Source organism: Cyanistes caeruleus, chromosome Z (genome assembly GCF_971803275.1).
Source record: "Cyanistes caeruleus chromosome Z, bCyaCae1.hap1.1, whole genome shotgun sequence".
Lineage (NCBI taxonomy): Eukaryota > Metazoa > Chordata > Aves > Passeriformes > Paridae > Cyanistes > Cyanistes caeruleus.
In genome coordinates, this window is record NC_141732.1 from 73,147,822 (window position 1) to 73,171,907 (window position 24,086).

Below are 24,086 nucleotides of genomic sequence, written 5' to 3' on the forward strand. Positions count from 1 at the left end.
TTCGCCTCTTCTTCCCGTGCCTCGTCATCCATGCCCAAATCCATGCTGGCCTGACCCATCATTTGGTTCTCATGGAGAAACTGAGGCACAGGTTGGAAGCTCATCTGCCATCACCCAGCTACAGCACAGCCCCTGTGCCAGGGCCAGGATTTGCCCCTTTCCCGCTTGGCTGCCCAGGCACACAGCATCCTTCAAAATGCCCACAGACAGCAGGTACTCCTTGGAGAGTCAGAAGGTGTGACCAGGACACACAGGAAATATGCACCCTCTGGTGTCCAGAGGCCAGATGGGACCCCAGGGCACCTCAAAGGGCTTGTGCCTTTCTGGAGTGGCTGGAGATGGGCAAGGAGAGTCAGCTACAGGCACCTACAACCCTGATCTGGCTCTTCCCCAGTCTCAGCTGAAGCAACCGTGAGTGGCATCTCCCCAGAGCTGTCACCGGGACAAATGCAGATCGCTGCCCTCCTAACACCTTCCCCCTGCAACTTGCTTTATCTTGCTGTCCCTCCACATGCAGTGGGTATTGATCAGCCCACAGGATCTATCTCTCAATTCCTCCTGCGGTATCTCTCTGCTCCAAGTATCTCTCACTCTGCTCCACCGTCTGCTGTGCCCGTCTATACCTCCACTATCTATCTGTGCCTCCACAGCTGTCAATAGCCGTCTGGGGAATTTTTCTCCAGCTGGGAGTGTCACCAGAGCCCATCGGTGCAAAATGCTGAGCAGAGGGGCAAAGGGGACATGGTCCTACTTGCCTGCCCCAAAGACAGCCTGAGCACAGACATACTTCATGACACATGTGCAGAGCTGCTGCTATCACCGTGGACATTCTAGAGAGGAGCTGAGTAGGACAGGTCCCTTGGTGGCCATGCCCAAGGCAATGGGACATGCTGTACCCCCTGGAGACCTTGGTGTTGCCACTAGCTGGCCTGGGTGCTAAACTGACCCAAGCACCCCTACCCCTCTGCCTTGCAGAAGGGGAGCTTCCCCAAACACTTGGGTTCCTGTTGGGCCATGGAGAAGTCACCACATCTGTCACACCCCACCCAGCGCAATTTTCATTGTGCAGGGGATAAGGCACAGCCCAAAGCAGAGGGTGAAGCACGCTGGGATGCAAGGCAGCAGCAATGGGAGGGGAAAGCTGGAGCCATGTAGCATCATCCTGTGCAATGAGTCCTGAGGGTCATCTGGCCCTGTGGATCTCTCTGAAACAGAGCCAGGTCTCCTCAGTGGCAATTCAGCCACACCGACTAGCGCACAGAAGAGCTGTCAAGCACGGGGAGGTCCCTGCCTCTGCCACAGCAGGATGGGATGGGCCAGTGCAAGCTACAGCTGTCCAGCCCTGAAATAGGATGGCCGACAGCTAATTTATCTCCTGTGCAAAGATAAACAGCGCCTGGGGGCCCTGCGGGGTCGGGAGCTGCCCTGTGCTCCCAGGGAACGGTCTGGTTTTTCCAGGAGAGCCTCCCTGGTGAGCATGGTGCACTGTGTCAAATGCTGCTGAGGTGCCAGGAGTTTAAGGAGCCCCAAGAGTCATCAGAGCCATGGCAGGACACAGGGTAGTTTCTCACAAGATGTTCATAGGGAAACTGGAGAGCACAGAAGCAGCAGCTTTTCCCCATAGAGAGAAGAGGTGAAGGGGACAGAGCTGGGCCATGGAGCCTGAGAGCAGTCAGCTCCTGCCACCAGCATGGCCAGCAGCTGTTTTTCCTCAGGGTTCTTGGAGGAAAAGGGAGGACTTGGCTCATGCTGGCTGCCCCTGGCCCCTGCAGCACACAGGTGGCCATGGAGGGGACAGAGCCACCAGCCCTTGCCACACAGTCTCCTGTCATCCCATGCCACCAAAGCTCAATGCAGCAGTAGGAAGTCTCAACAACAAACTGCTCTGGCTGTGGGATGGGACCAAAGCCACTGTCCCTTGTGTCCCAGTGTTGTGGGGTAATGCTGCTCCCCAGGCATCCACATTAACCCTGCAGCTGCCCTGGCCAAAAAATGCCCTTTGACTCCTGGAAAAGTTTAATCCATAGAGAAAGGAGTCAGGGAAATCTGGCAGCCAGGCAGGTGGAGGGAGAGTAAGGAAACAATCTGGGGATGCTGCCAGCAGGCAGCACCCAAGGCAGAGAGGTGCTGTGCTCTCACCTCATCTTACATCCTTGTCTGACATCTGGAGACACACTTGATGATACCCTGGTGCCACAGTTCACCCCACTGCAGGGACACAGGGCAAGCCAGGGCCACTAAGACACTCCAGTGACAGAGATACATGGCCTTGTTCTACCTGTGCCAGGAAGCCTCTTTGGGCATCCAGGCCACATTACAGTACCTTCAGCCAGGGGCCAGGTACCCACAGCACCTGCCACAAAGATCCCTTCAAAGGCTCAGGGTCACAGGTAATGCTGCTGTGATACTCCAGCCCTCGAGGATGGAGCCCAGGGTTCAGCACTTGGAGCTTGTCCCAAACACTCCTTTGCACCTGCATATGGAGCACACACGCCCACTTCCCCCAAAAAAGCACGTGTGCACACACCTTCCCCTCCTACCCCTCCCAAGAGAGATTGCACGCACCAACAGGTGAACACATGAAACACACACGCCCAAGCTCCCCACGGACATAAACAGGGAATTTATTAGAGCAAACACACACGTGAGTGCACACACTGGAGGCGCTCAGCCCCTGTGACAGTGCACATGGCTTTGAACATGCATGTGCATGGTTACTGCTCCAGGTGATGGACACACGTCCTCCACAGGCACCCCAGGGCGCACACACACCTTAGGCACCGGGCACACTCCCGCTGGTGTGTGGGGGCTCCCATACAGACACGAGTAATGCCCTCACTTCTCCCATTGCGCACAGGGGTGCTCAGACACTCGGGGTGGCTCACCCATCCCACTGTGCACACACGTACACACACAGGCAACGAACACACACACGCACGCACCTTCTCCCAGCACACACAGGTATCTACACACACACAGACCCTCGGAAAGGTGTGCGATGGGTGCAGCACCCTCTTACATACGTGCGCACAGACCCCTCACACACCCCTCCCTCCTTCACGCTGCCTTCCCCTCACACTTCTATGTGTGCACAGCCTGCACACACCCCCATGCACTCCCCTCGTCCAGCACCCGCACACAGACACAGACCGGGGGTCGCCGGGCCCGCTGCGCCCCCGGCCCAGCCCCTCCCGCGGCCCCGCGCAGGGCGGCCCCTGGCCGGCTCTCGGCGGGCCGGTCCGGGCGATCCCCCCGGGGCTGCCGTAAGCCCAGCCCTCCCCGGGTGACTCCCTAGACGTGCGCTAGCAAATGGGAGCGGGGAGGGGTGTTGCTGTCTGACTGCCACTTGTTGAAAAAAAAAAAAAAAAAAAAAAAAAAAGGAAGAAAGAGAGAAAGAAAGAAAAGAGGGAAAAAATCCCACCCACCCTCATCTGCTGCGGAATAAAAGAAATATCGGCGGGCGCGGCGCCATGTGAGCGGCGGGCCGGGGCCGGGACCGGGCGGAGCAGCCGGCCGTGCCCCCCGGGACGGCGGGGCGAGCCCCGGGCGGCGCTCGGAGCCGGCGGCATGGTGGAAAACCCCAGCCTGGCGGCCAAACCCGCCCTGGTGAGGGACGGAGCGGCCGGAGGGGCCCCGGCGACGCGGGGGTGCATGGCGGGAGCGGGGTAGGGACATCCGCGTTGGACAGGGAGCGGGATCGGGGTCCCCGGTGAGAGCGGGAGGGGGGTCCCGAGAGGACAGGGCCCCCTCCGTGGAGGGTGAGACCTTCCGGCGGGATCGGGACGGGGTCCCCGGCGGGGACGGCGTGGCGGGGGGCTCGGTAGGAGAAGGTTCCCCGTCGGGGCGGATGTCTCCGTTGGGAGCGGGGAGGGAAGGGGTCCTCGGGAGGACGCGGTTCCCAGTGGATCTGGGGCGGCGGTCCCACCAAGACACGGGTCCCCAGCGGGATGGAGGAAGGAGGCTCCCCGCGTCGGACCCGTCCCTGGTAGGAGCGGGGTCGGCGTCCCCCGGAGCAGCGGGGACGTGCCGGAGGGCCGGCTCTCCCGCGGGGCACGGTGCCGGCGGTCCCGGCGGGGGATGCAGCCCCTCCGGCGGCGGGAGCCGCGCCCGGCGAGGCGACGGTTCCCGGGGCAACTTTTGGGCAAGGCCCCCGGGAGCGGCGGGGAGAGCGGGTGGGGTGGAGGGATGCTTCCTCCCCTCCCTCCCTCCTCCTCCTCCGGCTCCGGCGGCAGCGCTGAGGCCGTGCCCTGTGCCCGCAGCCGGCCGCCCCGCCGCGGGGGCCGGGGGCGGCGGGGGGGCTGCGCTTGGCGGCGGTGATGGAGAGCCTGCAGCGGCAGCAGGCGGCCCGCCTGGCCCGCGGCCCCGACGGCGCTCCCCGACGGCCCCCGGTGGAGCCCGGCCCCGGCCCCGGGCCGCCGGCCGCCGCTCCCCGCCGCCGCCCGACCTCCGGCCCGCGCCCGCCGGCCGCCGCTGCGGGGGAGGAGGAGGAGGACGAGGAGGAGGAAGAGGAAGAGGAGGAAGAAGGGGATCCCCGCGACCCAGCGCCGCCCCCGCACCACGAATGGACCTACGAGGAGCAGTTCAAACAGGTAAGGAGGCATCGCTGCCCCAGCACCGGCTGCTCCGGGCAGGCATCCCCGGTGCCCCACCGTGGTACTGAAACTCGGGTTCAACTTTCCCTGAATGAAGACCTCTAATGCCCCTCATTGCTCTCAAACCCTGTCTGCGTCCTACCCTAAATGGGCAACACCATGCCCAAGCTCCAACCCACCCCAAGCAGACATCCTCCATACCCCCATTAACCCTAGACATTATTGTGATGGCACCCTATAAATGAAGCCACCTCATCCTCCCCTAAATGGGTACCCCCTGAATGCTCCTCACTGCCCCTGTTCCTAAGCCCTGTTCCACCCTATAGGCATCGTCATCATCCTGTGTACTCCCCATCTCCCTGCTGCCAAACCCCATTTCAACCCTGCTTCACGACCCTACCTCCTCAGTGTCCCCTGTGCCTGTCCACAGACCCTGAATCATGGTAGGGTGTCCAGTGTCCAGGCATATCCCTGTGTCCACCCTGATCTGTGCCAGTTCCATCTCTGGTGCTTTCCATAGTGGGTATAACAGGCTGACTGACCTCTGTCCACAGAGGTTTTGCAGAGGTGGAAAAGGGCAAGGGCTCTGGTGTGTGGTCACCCCAAGGAGCTGGCGAGCCACGGAGCTTGTGTCTCTGCAAAGGCCAGGGCATATTTTAGCTGGTCAACGCAGGTCACTGATTTCTTTGTACTGGAGGGAGTAGCACATACACCCTGTGCCCTCATTCCTGGTGGGTGTAGGAAGACACTTTTGCAACTGACATCTGGCACGGGGAAAAGGTTTCAGAAGTTCATATCAAGGATGGAAGAAAAGTCTTCCTCTATTAAATGCATATGGATCTCATCTGAGCTGTGTTGTGCAAGCTCTGGTTTGCACAGAGCAGGTGCCTGCCTCTCCATGCAAGGGTGTGGGCATGGAGTGCACAGCGCCAGGCAGGTTTGTGCTCCCCATGCACTCATCTCGGCTGGGGTAGACAGAGAGGCACAGTGGGTGATAGGGAAGATGTGGTGAGGGGATAGAACAGACAAGGATGTCCCCACACAGCTGTTGTGTGGCTTTTTAGGACAGCACTGCTTAGGGACAGGAGGACGAGGGCACTTCAGTCTCACCCAGGTCTGGCAGGAGAGGAGCAGCAACTTTTGGCTGCTGTGTCGGCTTCTTCCTTTTCTGTTTCAAATTGCTCAAAAGTTATTATTTGGGGGGGGGGCCGGGGCGCATCCCCTGCCTACAGGGCGGCAGGTACAGGTACAAACAGGGCACAGGCAGCACATGCCTCCCGGCCGTGCCCAGGGAAGCTGCCAGCGCCTAACGCTGCCTTGAAGCAGCCTGGGGAGGGCCGGAGTGGGTGAGCTCTAGAGGCCAAACAGCTCGTCCGGGAAGTGTTACATTACACCCCGCTGCACAGAAAAAGGCTGACTGTCCGGTTCCCGGGGTCAGCCGGGAGGTGGGAAGCAGCTCCTCCCTCCCGGGGAGGCTAGGAAAGCATCCCCGGCATTTCTCGTCCTTCAGCCTCCCGCCCTGCCCCTGTCTGGGGCTGCCCGCGCTCCTTGTGGAGGGCAGGAATGCTGTGAATAGTGGGAGAGGAATGACAGGAGAGGTTGGGGTGCAGGATAAATCCTGCCACCGCTTCCCAGGGTGAGAGCTGGCTCCTTCCTTGTTTGCTCTCTTTTTGTTTTTCCAACCCTGATTGAAAAAGTGATGTACCCCTCATCCAGAGACCCACACCTTGTGGCATGTCCCAGCCAGCCCAGGGAACAACTGGATATCCTTCTGCAGTTTGGAACAGGCTGCGGTGCCAGCTTGCTTTGGGGTCTGCAGGGTGGCTGTCATTCCTGTCCCTCCCCTGAGATCATGCAGGAGGGGACACAGCCCTGCCTGGGCGGGATGTGTCCCTGCTGGGTCCTCCCCAGGCTGCAGGGCTGTGGCTCACCCAGCCTGGGGAACAGGTTCTCTGCTCTCTGCAGGGACTAAGTTGGGAGGGTGGCTGTGCTTCAGCTTTTGGAGGCTCCCCAGGGTCTGGGCTGTGATGCTGTGGGGGAGGTGGGGGGTCAGTGTCTGTCTGTTGGAAAGCTGCTGGGGCAATGGGAGTGTGGTTATGTGGTCCTGGAGCTGGAGTGAGACATGGTAGTGGCCAGAGCTGTATTTCCCACCCGGACTTTCTGCTTGAAACTGCCCAATCCATGATGCCGTCACCTGGGGTGGGGTTCAGGGCTTGTCTCTGCTCTCATCGTCCTGGACTGGGGCACACCTGAGTGAACAGAGACCGTCAAATCCAGGCTGCTTGGCAGAAAGTGGGCAGAGAGAGACTTCCCCATCTCTCTGCAGTGGGGAGGATGCCTTGATGGGGATGGGGTGGGAAGTTGGTGCAGGAGCAACCAGGGAAGGGTTTCCACAGAGCACAGTGGTGCTAAAAATGGGAGCAGAGGACAAGGTGGTTGTGGTGAAACCCACAGGGTTAATGGGCAAATGCTGCTTTGCATGGAGAGGCTTTCTGGGGAAATACCCCACATGTATGCTGTAGTTTTATGTTTCCTAAGGCACTGGTTTGGGGAGGGGGGGGGGCTGGTGAGACCTTTGCTCTGACTAGGGGGGGTTGTTGTAATGTTACAAGGCTGAGAGACCCCCTCACCCCTGCCTCTTGCATCAGCCCTGGCGCCGGTTTATGTACATTGATAAGGACACATGGGTAGAGACCTGGGCAAAGGTCTGGGAGGTCTCCACACCCAGGGCTGTCAGACAGACCCAGCCCTGAGGTGAGGGCCACCAGGTGGGGTCTGGTGGTGCATTGAAACAAGCCATGAACCCCAGCTTCCCTAAGGGCTGGGATGCAGCCAGGTTTTAATTCTGTGTTTCTGCTTTATGTTTGACTTGGAGGGGATGTGTAAGAGCATGCTAACCTGGCACTTCTGGTGCCAAGCTCAGCTCCTCCTGAGCTGAATTCAGCTTTCCCCCTAGGGAAACCATACATATAGACAGGGATGGGTGCACTGGTTTCCTCCAAGTGATAGAAGAACAGCACCAGAACCCGGGGCTTTCTTCTCCATCCCCTGTGCTGAGAGGGACTCAAACATCTGGGCTCTGCATTCAGCTCTCTGTTAGTGGCATGTGTGCTGGCAGGGGGGTGCCCTGCCTGCCAGGGCGCCTCCAACATGTTCACACCCATCTGTGACTGGGGGGATCAGGAACCTCTGAAGCTCCTTCCTCCCTGCCCAGGAGCAGCTGCAGGGGGTGAGCCCCAACCAGCCCTTTAGGAACTCTCGGCTGTCTGGTAGCCTCAGTGGTTAATTTGGGGGTGGCTGGTTTTGCCAGAAGCCGTTTGCCATTATCCTCAGCCTAACTCTGTTCCTCCTGCCCTGCCTGTCCCTGATGCCTGCAGTTGCCTTTTGCACCCACCCATTTGTCCTTAACATGCATTTAGGGAGGGCTTGCCAGCTGTGAATGTGTGCACTCACATCTCAGAGCCTGGAGGTCTGTACACCTGTAGACAAAGACCTCCTTGTGCCACCTAAGATTGTCCCAAAATGGGGTGGAAGGGTCTGTGGTTTGCACCCTCCTACCTCTGTCCCTATTGCTTTCTCTTGTGGTGTTGTCCCTAGGGATAGAGGAAATAGAGGCAGGAATGTTCAGAGAATGGAGGCAGCTGAAGAGGGGGACTCTGAGAAGAGGGTAGTGGTCTCCATGCCACAGCCCACTCCTCACTGCCAGTGCATCTTCCACCTAGCTGCAGGACCAAGGGCTCCCAAGGCTAAATTAGAGGGTCTCTGGCTACACTGTAGAGACAGGGAGAGGGGGAATGGACACACTGTGTTTGCCCCTGTCCATGTCTGTCTGGGGGCTTTTCTCCAGTGAACCTGTGAGCAGAGCTGTGCCCCTAATCTGGGACCACAGGGTCAGTGTGCTAACCCCTGGAGCTCCAACAGCTCTGGCAACCCAGCTGCAGTGGAGGGCACGGGACAGGACTGGGGGGCTGCTGGGGTGTGTCTGGAAGGGCAAACAGGTGTTTGGGGTGTGTGTGTGCCCACAGACCAACCCGTGTGTGCATCTGTATAAATGCACACGTAAGTGTGGGGGTACGTGGGCATATGTGGGCCCATGTGAGAGTCCCTGTGTGTAGCAATCCCTGGGAGATCCTGTGTGTCTGTATGGATGCACAGGAGCGTGCAGAGTGTGTGTGAACCCATGGAAGTGCTAGAAAGTGTTCATGGATCCATATGAGCACGTGTGGATCCATATGGCTGTAGGGGGGTGTGTGTGTGTGCACACGAGTCTGAACACACCTGTGTGCATGTATAGACACACGTGTGGTGTCCCAGCGTGTTTGGGCATGTGCATGCCCATACCAGTGTCACTGGGTTGGAATTGCATGGACCCATGGGTGCTTGAGGCATGGCTTGAGGGCTCAAGAGCCCTCAAAAGCTGCCACAACATTATCTTCCAGCCAGGGGTCCAAAGGGTTTGGGATTGGGGCTCCAAAGAGGAGGTGTAAAAACTAGTTGAGGGTGTGAGAATACCCTCACTGTGGAGGGTCAGGAGCTCGCACTAAGGCTGCTTCCAGCTCCCTCCCCAGCTACCTCCCTGAAATCAGATGCCAGTTGAGTCTTTGGGGAGGATGCACTCCCTCATCAATTTGGGCCTCCGATAATCCACTAACTGGGTTAATAATGGAGGTAAATCTCCTGTGCTGCCAACTGGCTGGGCAGCACTGCAGTGGGGCGGTCAGATCTGGAGTGGTGGACTCTGGTCTCAAGGGGATGGATGGATGGATGGATGGATGGATGGATGGATGGATGGATGGATGGATGGATGGGTGTGCAGAAGGATTGTGTGTATTTGAAGAGTGTGTAGGGATGTGTAAGTGTGGACAGGGTCTGTGCAGAGGGAGGGCACATACTAGACTTGTGTGAGTGTGCTTGGTGGGGCTGTTTGTCCAGGGTGAGGGTGCACAAGAACAGCATGTACATGTGTGTGCATCTTCAGAGCAAGCTGCAGTGTGCATGAGTGTGCAGAGGGTGAGCAGAGTCTACGTGGGGGCTGTGGAAGCCTGTCCCCTGGGGCACAGGGCACCCACTGGAGATGCCTCTGTTGGTGGGGCTGTGTTCTCCATCATGGATCCAGAGCTTACATCCCATGTCTGTGGGAGGGCATGAGTGAGAACCAGGCCCAGATGCTCTTTCTGCACAGGCACACAGCTCTTGCAGAGGCCGAGATGGGGGCTGGGGTTGCTTTCAAAGGGTGTGGTTAGAGGGGGCAGCAACCTTTCCTTCTACATTGTCCCTTCAAAGAAGTTGCAGGAAGGGAATGGGGTTAGACGTGCATGGTGGGGAGGGGGATTGAACAGCCCATGGACGTCCCAGGCATGCACACAGCCCCATGGGCATGCACCCCGTACTCACACAGCCCTATAGCAGGTGTGTGCGTGCACAGACCCCAGCGTGTGCTAGAGCATGCCCTGTGTGCTCACCCATGCAAGTACCATAGGGGTGCTGTGCGTGTCCCTTGGGGGACAGGGTCCCATGGCTCCAATCACCTAATAAGGGATTGGAGGGGAAGGATGTCCCACAACTTCAGTCACCCATGGAGGGATCAGGGGTAGGAGGAGACGAGAATGAAGGGGGAGGCAACATGGAGAGGAAAGCAAGGATGGAGGGGGAGGCAGTGGCATAGCAAGCGCTGGTGGGTCAGGGAGGTTAACCCAAACAAATCTGCTCATTGACTCCCTGCCTGCTCAGCCATGAACGAGTAACAAGGGGCTGATCATGGGGGACGCACGTTTGCTGGGAGCCAGGACCGCCTCTCCTGTGCCACAGCCCTCAGATGGGACAAGGGGCCATGAATGGTGCCCATGGTTGCACCACACAGCCATGAGCACCATGTTTCCTCTTGCCCCAGCCTGTAGGCAAGCCATACCAACACCCCTGCCTCAGTTTCCCCTCCTGCAGAGTGTGTTAAGCAGAAGGCTGGGGACCCTGTGAGCCCCCCATGTCATGTCAGGGCCAGGCTGTGGGTGGGGGGCTGCCGTCCCAAGGCCAGCTCTTGCCAGCAAACCTTGCACGGGGCCGGGTTAATGTTTGCAGCAGGCAGCCCTCCCGGGAGCGGCTGCGGCGGGAAGGGGGGTTCTAATGACCTGCCGGATCTGCCGCATTATCAGCGCTGATTAAACCTGCCTGCTCTATAAAGCGCCGTTAAATATTAAGCATGATGAAAGGCTTTGAGGGGGAACCACAGTGCTGGGAGAGGTCCCCAAACAGAGATGTCTGGCTATGCTAGTGGGGCGACTGCTGAGTTTGGTGGTGTTGGGATGAGTGAGCACCCCACACTGCTCAGGGCTGTGGGGTCAGAGGAGCATTGTCCCCCCAAGAGCCAGCACTGCCTTCGAATGCAGTCGGCTGTCCCGGCAAAGCTGTCCCATAACCATTAACTTATTAACAACTGGTGGAAGAGGCGAGTGGTGGCTTGCAAGGTCAGGGGGTGGTTTGTGCCTGGCGGGGAGTGAACTGCCCCCCAGCTCTGGCAATGGGGATGGGGGGAGGGACATGCAAACCCTTAGTTTGTTTTGTGTGCCCCATGGCAGGGGAAGATTCTAACTGTGGATACTCTTAGGATCCCTGACCCCCAGTGTGCTCAGGGCTGTTCCTCAATGGGAATGGTCAGATTCTGTGGCTACCTGCAGAGTAAACTGAGGCATGCCAGCAGGGCACAGGGGAGGACACACCAGTGTCTGGGTGCTTGGTTGTGCACCAACCATCTTCCTTGGGAAGGATCTCAGAGACAACAGTTGAGCTCCGGAGAGGTGCAGTGACTCCAAAACAGTGCATCAGCAGTCAGCCACCCGTGGTGTGTGGCTGGGGGGTGCAGGGAGCTGAGCATTACCTGGGCGCGCTGCGTGAACAGCGGCCAGATGGAAAAATTAGCAGTGTGGCTAATCAATGTGGTGGATATTAAGCAGCTCAGGGTTGGGGGGTTTGCATGGTGGGGGGGAGCTGAGCAGGGTCCAGGATCGATACAGCTCATATTAAGTGGATTGAATCCTGGCTGCTGATCTGAGCCCTCTCTGCCAGCAGGAGGTGGCAGCTGAGCGGGGACTGTGGGGTTCCCACTGAGACCACTTCCCTTGGCAGTGGGGCCCAGGGGGGACTGTGTGGGGACTCACCAGGATGAGGCAAGCTGAAGTGCCTGGGGAGTGGCTTAGCACCTCATCACATCCTTCCACTGTCTAGGGTGTCAGCTAGGCTAAGAGGTCTAAGACCCGAGCTTCATCTCTAGAAGCCCTCCTGGCTCCAGGAAAGTAATCTCCTTGGTGAATGAGTGGTGCTAACAATGTTACTTAATCGTGGGAGGAGGAGGAGGAAGAGGAAGCACAAGGTCTATTCATGTCCTGTTAATAAACGGTGTTCGACCCGCTGACCTTTAACCTGCATGACAAGCCCCGTTATCCCAATCCCTTCAGGAATATAGATGTCGCCATGGCAATAGGATGACAGGTTGGAGCAGGTCCCAGAGCTGCACCCAACGTGGGCTGTAGGATGAGGAACTAGTCCTGCACAAGCACCCAGGCCAGCAGTGCAGGTGGAGGTGGGGTGCTGCTGGGGTTCCAAGGCCGGTGGAGTGGCCAAGCATGGGCAGGTCCCCGAGGTCGGCAGAGCAGGGCTGCGCTGCGCACCGGCGGGATATCGATCCCGGAGCTTGACAGTTTGATACTTCCGTTTATAGAGGAATATAGTTACATCGATGGCGTTAAATGAGTTACTAATTATATCAATACAAACACGATTAAAAGGGTCCTTGCTCATAGGTCACCACAAGCAGGAGCCTCTGGTTGTGTTGCACAACTTCCCCTGGGCAAGGCTCAGACCACTGCTCCCAGGCGCACGGTGGGGGGATGCTCTGGGGCAACGTGTGCCCTGCGGGGTCAGGGGTGCCCATCCATGTGGAGTGCCTGTCTGGGGTTGTATGTGCTTGTGTGTGCATATATGGGGTTGTGTATGTCTGTTTGGGGTTATGCGCACGTGTATGGGGCTCTGCCCATTTGGGGCTGTGCATGCTCAACTGGGATTTTTGTGTTCCTGTCTAGAGTTATCCATGCCTGTCTAGAGCTGTGTGTTCCATTCTGGGGTTGTACATGCCCCTGCAGGGTTGTGAGTGCCTGTCCAGAATTGTGCATGTATATATGGGTTATGAATGCCTGTCTGATATGTGTTCCAGTCTTGGTTTCTGCGTGCACATACAGCAATGTGCGTGTTCCATCTGGGGTTGTGCATGCACATTTGGAGTGCGTGCCCATGATGTATGTAGGGGGTTGTGGATGCTCCTGCAGTCTGGTGTGTGCCCATGGAAGTCTGGTCACACACTGCTGTACATGCCCATGGGAGACTGTGCACTTCCAGAGGTGGCTGTGTGTGCCTGTGTAGTGATTTGTGCCTGCGTGGGCTGTGTGTGTATGTGCATCACAGGCTTGGGCATATTCCTGTGATGTTCTATGTGCCCCTGCAGGGCTGTGCACACGGGTGTAAGGTTGTGCAGGATTGTATGTGCCCATTCCACCTTTTGTGGGGCACTAGGGGGGGTTCTGTGTCCCTGTACAGGGTTGTGCCTATACTTGTGTGGAGCTGTGCAATGCCCATGAGGGGCTGTGCACACTCGTGTGGGGTTGAGTGAACCCACACAAGGCTGTGCACGCTTGTGGGGTTCTGCAAACCTGTGTAGGGTTGTATAGTAGTTGTGTGTGCCTGTGTAGGGTAGTATATGCTTACATGGGCTTTTGCACCCACCACGTGGGACTGTGGCAGCCTGTGTGGGGTTATGTACACCCAGGTGAGGCATGTGTCCCTGCACAGTGACTGTGTGTGACCCAGGAGACCTCTTCTCCAGCCTGAGCATCTCCAAATCTCATGGAACACCCCGTGCATCCCAGACTACCCAAGGGCTGTGCCGGATTGTACCCGGTTATTCAGCTCCGCTCTCATCTCCACTTAAAAGCTGACCTTTGCTCCCCATTTGATGTAATGTGTTTTTGCATCTCAGTGCCCCACAGATAAAAGGTTAGAGGTTAATAAACAGTGGAAAAATAGAACCTGGCCCTCGGAGGGCACCTGTTTTGGGGGCTGGAGTCAGTAGCAGCCTGCTCTGGATGGGATCCTGCCTGCATCAATGCAGGAGAAACATGAGAGGCACCCAGGGCAGACATGTGTAGGTACTGAAGCCCATCCACTGGGCAACCCTCGGGACAGCCATGGCTTCACCTTCCAGTGGGATGAGTGGTAGTTGCCGGTTTGGGGGTTTGCCCCTACCTTGACAAGCCAGATGTCAGGAGATGTCAAAGCACTTGGTGTGGAGGTCTTCCAGAGGCAGAGACAGGCAGGGAAATGCAGGCAAAGCCTGGCTGACACAGCCTTCCTGGGGCAGAAATCAAAGCAACCTCCTGGAGCTCTGCTAAGAGCCTGACCTAGTTACTGTAATCAATGGCTTGGGGACCTCCTGGAAAAGAGCAGGCGATGGGGAGGGTGCACAGAGCGAGACAGGAAACCATGGTGGAGAGGGACACAATACTGGCACCCAGGGGTCAGGGCATTCCAAAAGCACCCTGGTGCAAGGAGGGAATAGGTGAGTGGGATCCAGAGAGCAGGGAGGCAGCAAAGAAGGAGCTCCATGGAGCCAGGCAGTCAGGACCTGTGGGTATGGTGTGATCCTGGCAGTTGTACCCCTAGATGAAATTAGGGACAGGCAATTAGCACCAGTCTGTCCCTGAGAAGGGACAAGAAGCTGGCACCTGAGTTAGACATGGGACTGTGTTAGGTGTATCTGTTCAGTGGTGGGAACCATGGGGTCTGTAGAAGCATCCTCACATCCCTTTAGGTCCCCACATCCCCCTGAATCCCCACATCTCTGTGTACCCTGAGTCCCTGCAACCTCACATCCCTACATTCCCATATATCTCTGCATTCATGTGCCCCCATGGCATCCACCCCCATCCCCACATCTCCATATCCCTGCAGCCTGACGACCCTTAAGCACAGCTCCCTTTATCTGTCTGGTGAATGATGTTCTGTGTGGAGTGGGGGTGTGCTCCCTTTCTATTGGTTTTTAACAGCCTTTCCCAGCACAATTGTTTTTTAAACGACTCTATTTTGTGCCTGACTTTGTTTTCCAGCTTGCATTTCTTTGTATATGTTTTGGAAATCCATTCTGGACTGCTGAGTTTTGTTTCTTTTCAATGGCTTTAAATTCTTGCCGGGCTTGCTGGGAGGAATTGGTGTCTATAGCGTCTTCGATTGGTGCTAATTTTTCCTTCATGTGCTCTGACTTTTACTGCTGGGCCATCGATCTGGCAGGCTCCAATTTGTCATGGTCACTCAGGCACTGTGCTGGAATCAGGCAAGCTTGGACTTCCACACGGAGCTGGCACTTCGTGCTGTCCCTCAGCTCAGGCTGTGTCCATGTGTCCAGACCTCCCAGCACACAGAAATATCCTCAAAGCCACATGTTTGTGTCTGTGCAATCCTGTGCTCATGGCAGCCCCGGCATTTGCAGCTCCCTCGATGGTATCCAGTGCCATGGGCGAGCCAACCTTTCCTTCCCCAGGATGGGATCAGCCCCCACTGTTTGGGGCCTGTGTCCCTGTGACGGATGAGGATGCTGATGAGGATGCTGATCCCATGCTGGGACTTGGGGAACACCAGCACTCAGCAGTGGCAGAGCAGAGCTGAGCATCACGATCCTGGGGTCCTGTCTGGTGCTTGGGGTTTGCTGATGCCTCTGGGCTGTGACTCTTGCATCTAAGAGGATGAGGGACAGGACAAACTCAGGCACAGACTCAGCATCTCCGCGGCAAAGATTCAAAATAGTCAGTGGTCTGTGGGGAACCATGACAGACCCCAGGTATGGGGAGAGCCCACACCCAGGCAGAGGGTGTGTCAGGGGATTCTGTTAGTGGTCCACAGAGAGCCTCTTGTTGCTGCAGAGCAGGCAGGTGGAGCCAGGGGTGATGCCAGCTTCTGGCACAGGCAGTGTTTAGCCCCAGGCACTGCTCCCCTCTCCATTCTCACCTGCATGTGCTGGAAGCACTGACCCCCTCCTCTCTCTCTCTCTCTTCCCTGCCTCCAGCTCTATGAACTAGATGAGGACCCAAAACGCAAGGAGTTCCTGGATGACCTTTTTGGCTTCATGCAGAAGAGAGGTAAAGGTGGGTGGCTGGGGTGGGTGCCACTGCCACCCCTGCCTTGGCTGCCGGTGGGGGGCTTATTGGTGTGTTGTTCTCAGGCCCTGAGCTGCTCCGGGTCTCTGCAAAACCCTCCAAAACAGGCAGGTCCTATGGTGCTCCCCCTGGCCTTCTCTCCTAACCCCAAGTTGGGGCATCTGTCGATGCACTATCCCATGCCCATTAGCGATGTCCAGCAGGGATGCCCACTGGAAACACCTGGTGGGGATGTGCATTAACATACCCCTTGGTGACAAGCATTAGCAACACCTGTTAATGATGCCCATCAGCAGCTTTCAGGACGTTTTAGAGGTGCCTGGTGAGAATGCCCTTGGCAATGCCCATCAGGGCTCCCTGTTAGCAGCGCCTGGTGAGGATGCCCACCATCAGCATCTCTCAGCAGTGCCTATGATTTGTGGGAGTGGGGCCAGCAATCCAGGCATCCAGGGGTTAAGGGCTCGCCAGCCAACCCATCCTCATCGGAAATCTTTGCTATCGGCATGGGGGGCCGAGCTGGCTCCCAGGGACTCGATAAATACTTTAACCTTCGCCCTCCCCGGCCGGGGCTGCGACAATTAAAAGTTGCCGAGCGCGGGCGTGTGGCTGGCCGTATTAATTAGAGCCTTTTGCTGGTGTGTGGATTAATGAACAAGCCGCTCGATAGCCAGTAAACCCCAGGCAGAGGTTAATGCCGAGCTAATTAACGGGGAAAGGCTGAGGGGGGTGCAGGGGCTTTGGGGCTGGCTGTGCCTGGGGTGAGGGAGAGCAGAGAGGGGCAGTCACCCGCATGTCCTTACCATTGGAAGGATGGTGAGGATCTCCACCTGGCTGTGGGGCTGCAGAGATTGACTTTAGGGTTGGGTTGGGACACCACAAAGTTGTTGCACTCATAGGTGTGTTGTGAGTGGCTGGCATAGCCATAGGGCTCACACTGGGGCCAGCTGTAGGCCATGGATGTGCTGGGTACTGCCGCATGGGTGCCCACTGGCCTTCATGCAGATCTGTGGGGAGTGAGTGAGAGCATCAGCAGTATCTGGGCCCTCCCAGCATCCATCAGCTACAAGATTCATGGGCTGTTCTGCAGCTTCATTATCTCTCTCTCTAGAGCTAATTATCTTCCTCACTATTGGGGCTGGGGCTAATTAAGTGCCTGCTGGTGTGGGGAGGAGGGAGGAAGCCCAATGCTTCCCTGATAGTGTTGCTCCACATCCCTCTGTGTCTGGATGTCCCACTGCTGTGCCCTCCTGCCTCTCCTCCAAGTGGGTACCATCCCTCTGGGGAGGGCAGGCAGGGTGTGGGTGCACAGGTGCAGGTGTGCATGAACTCTTTGGAGGAGACAGGGATTTTGGACCAAAGAGAAAGGGGACAGAAGGGCTGAGGGGCAAGGACAGCATCCCAGGGATCGTCAAGAGCTGGGTAAGAAGCAGCACCTGAGAACCACTGCAGGTACAGCTGAGGCTCCCAGAGGTGCATGGGCAGGGGACTGTGACACCCAGCCTGTGTCCTCAGAGTCTCCAGGAGGGATTGATATCCACAGGGCAAACCCTACTGTTTATGTGGATAGTATCAACACTGACATTTGTCAGAAGAGTGGAAAATCTATAGGGCTGAAAAATGGGTTGGGGGGCAGATCCTCTGAGGCCACCCCATAGGACAAGGGCACAGCTAGCCCTGGTCACTCATGGAGGTCATAGTGACCTATGGGGTACAGGCAGTGGGGCAGCTCATGACAATGCCCCAACTTCTGTGGCACATCAAAGGTAATAGGGACACAAGGGGGCTATTTCCACATTTGCTTACTGGGTTCTGCAGGCCCTCCCCCCCGACAATTTCACCACCAAGCTGAGTGCCCTGCTGATAAGACAGGGCTATTAATCAATCAAGGCACTAATTGCAGCACCACAATGGCAATATCACCTCACTGGGCTTTTGTGCCCTTCGCCCTGGCTGGGTCTGGGGTCATCACTCTGTGGGGATGCAGACAGGTGCCTTTGTCAGTGGGACAGGCATCGGCCACGCACCCCACACAGCCCCGAGATTAATGGCAAGGCACTTTTGTAAGCTACCAAGAGAGGAGAGAAAAGAGGAGGAAGAGAGAGGAGTGGGAAGAGGGAAGAGGAAGAGAGGAGGGGAAGAGGGAAGGGAAGGGAAGGGAAGGGAAGGGAAGGGAAGGGAAGGGAAGGGAAGGGAAGGGAAGGGAAGGGAAGGGAAGGGAAGGGAAGGGAAGGGAAGGGAAGGGAAGGGAAGGGAAGGGAAGGGAAGGGAAGGGAAGGGAAGGGAAGGGAAGGGAAGGGAAGGGAAGGGAAGGGAAGGGAAGGGAAGGGAAGGGAAGGGAAGGGAAGGGAAGGGAAGGGAAGGGAGTCCATGGGCCATTGACTGGGGCCTGAGATCCTGCAAATTTGTTGGCACTGGGGGAGAGCCCTCTAACTGGGCCCCCCCGAGGTGATGGGTCTTCTGCCAACAGCCCTGAGCAGGCTGGTGTGCTAGCGACAGCAGATGTCAAGTCAATATCTCTGCCTTTCTCCCAGGGGGATGAACTCCTCTCCCCCTTCCCAACCTGGTGAACAACACAGACACACACAAAAAAAAAAGTTAAATGAACTCAGTAAAAGAATAAAAAGAGCTCATTTTTCAGGCTTATGTGAAGAAGCCAAGCCAATATCAGGGCCATAAATTAGGGATGCTGGAGGATGGCGGTGAATGACGGCTTCGTTTGAGGGGCGAAGCACAGTCGTGACAGCCTCCCTCGGCCAAATGGATGGCTTTCCAATACTGCCTGTGCCCCGCCACCTCGCAGGAGGAATAAATATGGGGTCGAATGGCACAGCACAGGACAGGGTGGAATGGGATGTGATGTGTGTCCCTTCTCAGCTTCCAGCAAATGCCCAGACCATCATCCAAAGGAGGCATGGAGTACAGCAAGGCTGTGGGGTTATTTGGGGGTGCTGAGAAAGTGGGAAGGGGTTTTTAGCCAGACTAGATGGCTAGAGAGACCATGCTGATCTATATCTATACTGGGCTCACAGAACCCTGGTGAACCCGTGTCCGTTTGCCCCATAGCCTCATACAGGAGGGTGATGCTGGGGCACCATGGGTCAGGGTCTCTAGTGAGAGCAGTTAAAGAGGGGTCAGGTTTCTTGAAGCAGGGCACTGAAGTCCTTTAAGCAGAGGAAACTTCTGGGGCCATCTGTAGGGTTAAGAGGTTTTTCAGGAACTCTTTGGAAGAGTTAGGAGCTGGAAGAGAAAATCTCTCCAGAGAGGTAGTTGGGTGAGTCCTCACAGAGGGGTTGTGGGGGTCATCCCTCTTCGGAAAGGTTATAGGATGGGTCCCTTTTTAAAGTGTAGATGGGATCTTTATGGGGCTCTGAAAGGGTTTTACAGAGTGAATCATTCTAGGATGATCTAAATATTTCACAGATTGGTGCTGTACAGATAGCACTGAGAATTGTAGAGAGACAACCTTATCAAAGGGTGTCTGGGGGCGGTGCTTTTCCCATCCCACTATGGCTGCATATCCCAGATGAGAGCATACCCAGCCCCACTGACAGCTCCATCAAAGGTCACTCTCTTGCCAGCATGCTGGAGTTGGCTGCTTTTTGGCACAGTGCCACTCTGGCCCTGCCTGTGCCCCAGGTGCCCACAGGTGCTCACCTTGTCACGGAGGGATGTGCCTGCCATTGTGGGTACCTTCAGTGGGGGAAAGGTGGGGGCTCTGAGCCCAGGTACAAAAGGCTCCTGTGGGCAGCCCCCTACACCCTTTTCCATCTCCTGTGTTCTGCTGGAAGGGACACCGGTGAACCGCATCCCCATCATGGCCAAGCAAGTGTTGGACCTGTACACACTGTACCAGCTGGTGACAGACAAGGGTGGCCTGGTCGAAGTCATCAACAAGAAGATCTGGCGGGAGATCACCAAGGGCCTCAACCTACCTACCTCCATCACCAGTGCTGCCTTCACCCTTCGCACACAGTGAGTGCCTGGCAGCCCAGCAGGCGGGGGACACCTGCCCTGGGACACCTGCTGGCTCAGATGTCCCAGAGCCCTGGGTGGGGCCTGACATGGAGTACCACAATAGTGGCTGGAGGGCTCTGCTCCTTCCCAAGGGCTCTTTGCTCACCACAGGGCTGGCTGGGAGGTGCAAAATTGTGGATGTCCCCCTGGCTCTCTCCCCATACAGATACATGAAGTACCTGTATCCCTATGAATGTGAGAAGCGGGCGCTCAGCTCTCCCGGAGAGCTCCAAGCTGCCATCGACAGCAACCGTCGGGAGGGGCGGAGGCAGACTTTTGGCACAGCACTCTTCAACTACTCACCGGCCAGCACCCCAACCCTGCTGGGCACCCCCAAAATGCCTCTGCCAGCTCTTAGCATCTCCACACACAGCTGTGGCCAGCTCAACCAAGTGCACAGTGTTAAGAAAGGTGGGTGAGGGTCCCAGCTGCACAGCAATGGCCATCTCTTCCCATGAATGGACACTGCTCCAGCAGCAGGGATGTTCCCTGTCTGCTCTTGCACTTTTTGCTTGGGGAAAATAGGAACAATGTTCTTCTTTTAGTCCCTTTCAGGGAGTGAAACAAGTGTATTTTCCCTGGCTTTGGAGAAGGACCAAGCCTAGATGCTGGAAGTGGTGGCCGGCCCACCCCATTGCTGGTGGGGTGGAGTTGGGACCACTGGGAACGGTGAGGTGGGGTGGCAATGAGGTCACTTGGGGTGGCTGAGCTCTCTTGGTCATTGCAGAGGATGGAATGCTGGCAGCATCCGTGCCAGGGCGCATTGCTATCCCGGTGGGACTGGCCGGGCATCATCTCACGGCAGCCCAAGCAGCAGCTGCCTCACAGGCAGTGGTGCTGGAGCAGCTGCGGGAGAAGCTGGAGACAGGGGAGCCCCCAGAGAAGAAGGTGGCCCTGACAGCAGAGGAGCAGCAGCGGCTGGTGCAACACGCGCTTCAGCACAACCTCCTGGCCATGGCCTCCCAGTTCCCCATGAACGTCAAGATCTCCAACCGAGGTAACGAGATGCAACACCTCAGCCTTGGTCATCCCTTTCTCTGGCAGCCGAGGTGGGAGCAACAGCAGCAACTGGCGAGGAGTATGGATGCCCAGAGGGACTGGGTCCCGGCTTATCTATCTTGGACAGATTCTTGTTTCTGTTTCGCTTAACACTCATATTGGTATTTCCTTTCCCCAGATGACAGACAGGAGACCGCATTGAACCTGTCCACCAACAGCATTAGCAGTATCAACATGTCAATAGAAATAAATGGAGTTGTCTACACAGGTAAATAGAAGGGCCGCTTGGCCCGTGTAATTGCGGCCGGGAAATCCAATAACTTATAGCCACTGCCTGGCCAGCAAGTCCTTCCTTCAATCTGATGTCTTTACTATAAAATCCATCGTAATGAAGTGGCAGGGCTTGGGGAGAGGGGGCAGGAGAAGGAGGGGGTTGACAAGGATGGAAAGTGGCCCAAAGCAGGTGCAGCAATGAAGGGCTAAAATGGGGTGTGAATAGATGGGTGTACTCTGACTGAGAAGTGACCCTGCACCTAGGGTTATTCCAGCCCCCAGGGTCCCAAAGGCAGGGCTTGGATTTGGGGTCACCCCAATGCTTGTGTGCCCAGAGGGTCTCTGGCTGGATGTCAGGCTTGCCTGATTGCAGAGCATGTTGCAGGAAAAGATGTTGGGATGCTTTGCTGGAGCAGACGATCCTTTGGGGTGTTAATGTGCATCAGCCTGGCTAACTGGCCCATCCCATGCCCCCCAGATCCATGCCTGTTCTGCTGAGATGCCCCACAATTAAAATTGAGGGCTTTGCCTTCAGAACTTAAATATTTAACAAGCTGGAAAGGTCAGGGCTAAGCATCATATGGGGCTGCCAGCCAAATGGGCTCTGGGCCACCCCGCAGGCTGCCCAATGTAACTGAGGATGACTGGGTTGGGGAAGGCACCACAGGTGATGCGAGGGGGCTGAAGACCCCCTGAGTCTTGGTCCCACTCTCCCCAGCCTGGGTGCTAGGGGCCAGGTGAGCAGATCCTCCAACCCTGGGCTTGCTCTAACCTGCTTGTTCTTCTCCCCCAGGTGTCCTGTTCGCCCGCCGGCCCTCAGCCACCCTGGCATCTGGTGGAGGGAGCACCCAGACTCGTCCAAACCCCATGCCTCCTCCAAACCCCCTGCTCCCGGCCTCCTCTCAAAGCCACACTCCCACTAGCACCTCCCCGTGAGGCAGACATGCCCCCACCCTGGAAACAGCTGGGGGTGCCCAAAGTCTGGGGGCCTGAACTGTGGGACCCAGCTGGGCCACCAGGGTAGGATGGGGGACACAGAGGTGCTTTTGCTGCAATACTGAGCTGTGTCCATGCAAGGCTGTGAGCACCCACGTGGGCCCTTTTGTCCCTTATCCCCCCACGTGCCCTTTCTCTCTCACACACACACAGACAAACACACACAAATGTTCCTTCCCAAGGCACTACCCCCAGGTAACCCCCCACATACATCTCCTGCTGCCCTGATGCCTGGGGGACCCCCGGGACCTGCATGCTGCATCCCCTACATCCTGCAGCCCCTAACTCACCTCAATGCACGCACTGCTGCCCCTGTACATGCCTCAATGCATACACTGTATCCCCTGCACACACCCTTAATGCCCACATTGCCTCTCCATACACACCCTCCGTTCAAACACTGCAGGCACGGTATTCTGCAGCCCCTATAAATTGTAGCCCCTATACACTGCAGCCCCTATATATACTGCACCCCCTACCCACTGCAGATGCCCCTACCCAGCCCTCCTGCGCTGCCTGGGCTTGCTGCCCCTGCCCTGAGACACCCCCAGGGTGGTGGCATCTGAGCCCCCCAGGTCCTCAGCTCAGGGGGATCACCCTGGGGGGGGCAAATAATGGGGATATTGGTGGGAATGGTGGGGGTGGAGCTTATTGGGGTGGGGCTGGGGTTGGGGGTTAATGTCGGAGTGGGGCTTGTTGGTGGGGGGAGGGGAGGGTTGCCCAGCAGAGCCCCCCACCGCCAAAGATTGCCTGGGTGCCAGGGTCCCCAGACGGGTGACAGGGAGACAGCGGCACTCCGAACTACCTCGTTGGGGCTGGGCTGGCGCCTCCTCCACTCGTGTGTGCCCCAGGGTGCCAAAGCAGGTGAGCGTGGAGCGACGCTCACCTCTACCTCAGCGCGGGCGGCTCGGCAGCGCCAGCCTGTTCCCCGCACTCCCACTGCAGCCGCGCGACTCCGTGTATCTATTAAAGGAATCAAACTCAACCAGACTGCTGCTGAGGGTGGTGTGTAGGGCATGGTGCCACCCTCCGAGCTCCAGGGCCCAGTTTGGAGGCGCAGAACACCCCCACAGCCTTGTGATACCCTGGGGTGACACCTGTAGTGCCTGAAGTTTCACAGCCCACCTCATGCTTGCCTCCAGCTCAATTTCTGGGAGCTCTGAGTTGCAAATAGGTGCCCTGCACCCACCAGAGCTTTCAGACATGGGCTGGATCCAACAGGGCACCAACTCCAGCTGTGCCAGCCAGGCTGTGGGGTTTGCCCCCATGAGCTCCCAGTAGCAGCTCACCCATGGGTGGGGATCCCATTAGGCTGCCCTGTGCCAGGAAAGGAAACATGACGCTGGAACTGCTGAGACCTTGTCTGTGGGGCTGTGAGGTTGCACCTGGCAAGATGCCAGTAGTGCTGCCAGTAGTAGTGCCTGCTACCTGAGCAGTGCCCACAGAGGACACAGGTGACCATGGTTGAGCTGGGAGGCACACACGTATGTGGGTGGTCACTTGTGCTCCCTTTTATAAATTCAGTGGCGTGCACACTCAGACTGTTACACTCATGCTCACACCTAGACTTCCACACCATCCACCTGTATATTAGAAGAGGCACAGGGACTCCCACGGAGACACACACTCTGGCCAGAGGCAACCACGAAAACAGGTCCCTGGCACCCAAGGGAACAGAAACTCCTGTTTGAGAGTCCGTCTCTGAGGCCAGACTGGGCCTCCTGGGTCACCCTGGACACCCTGAGCTTCCCGGGGACAGCCACAGTTCCTCAGGTACAGCCCCAACCCAGCCCCTGGAGGACAGCCCCCAGTCCCTCGGGGACAGCCACAACCCAGACTCCTGCCGACATCCCAGCGCGGATTCCCAGGGCAAGGGGACACCCCCAGCCCAGACCCCCGAGCCCACCCGGGGAGCGCTGTCGCTGTCCAGGGTGCTGCAGCAAAGCTGCCCACCCCTGACCCAGACTAGGGATACGGGGATATCACGCTGGAAACGTGTTGAGGGCACGAGGGTGACACA

At 57.3% G+C, this 24,086-nt stretch overlaps 1 protein-coding gene across 1 annotated transcript; it reads left to right on the plus strand.

Moving 5' to 3' along the window:
* Positions 1 to 4,280: 4,280 nt before the first annotated feature.
* On the plus strand, positions 4,281 to 23,051 carry ARID3C (AT-rich interaction domain 3C). Its single transcript, XM_023943935.2, has 7 exons — positions 4,281 to 4,589; positions 15,694 to 15,766; positions 19,573 to 19,756; positions 19,965 to 20,209; positions 20,526 to 20,795; positions 20,976 to 21,065; positions 21,864 to 23,051. Exons 1-7 carry the CDS (start codon positions 4,317 to 4,319, stop codon positions 22,004 to 22,006), a joined length of 1,278 nt encoding a protein of 425 aa, XP_023799703.2. The 5' UTR covers positions 4,281 to 4,316; the 3' UTR covers positions 22,007 to 23,051.
* Positions 23,052 to 24,086: the final 1,035 nt, after the last annotated feature.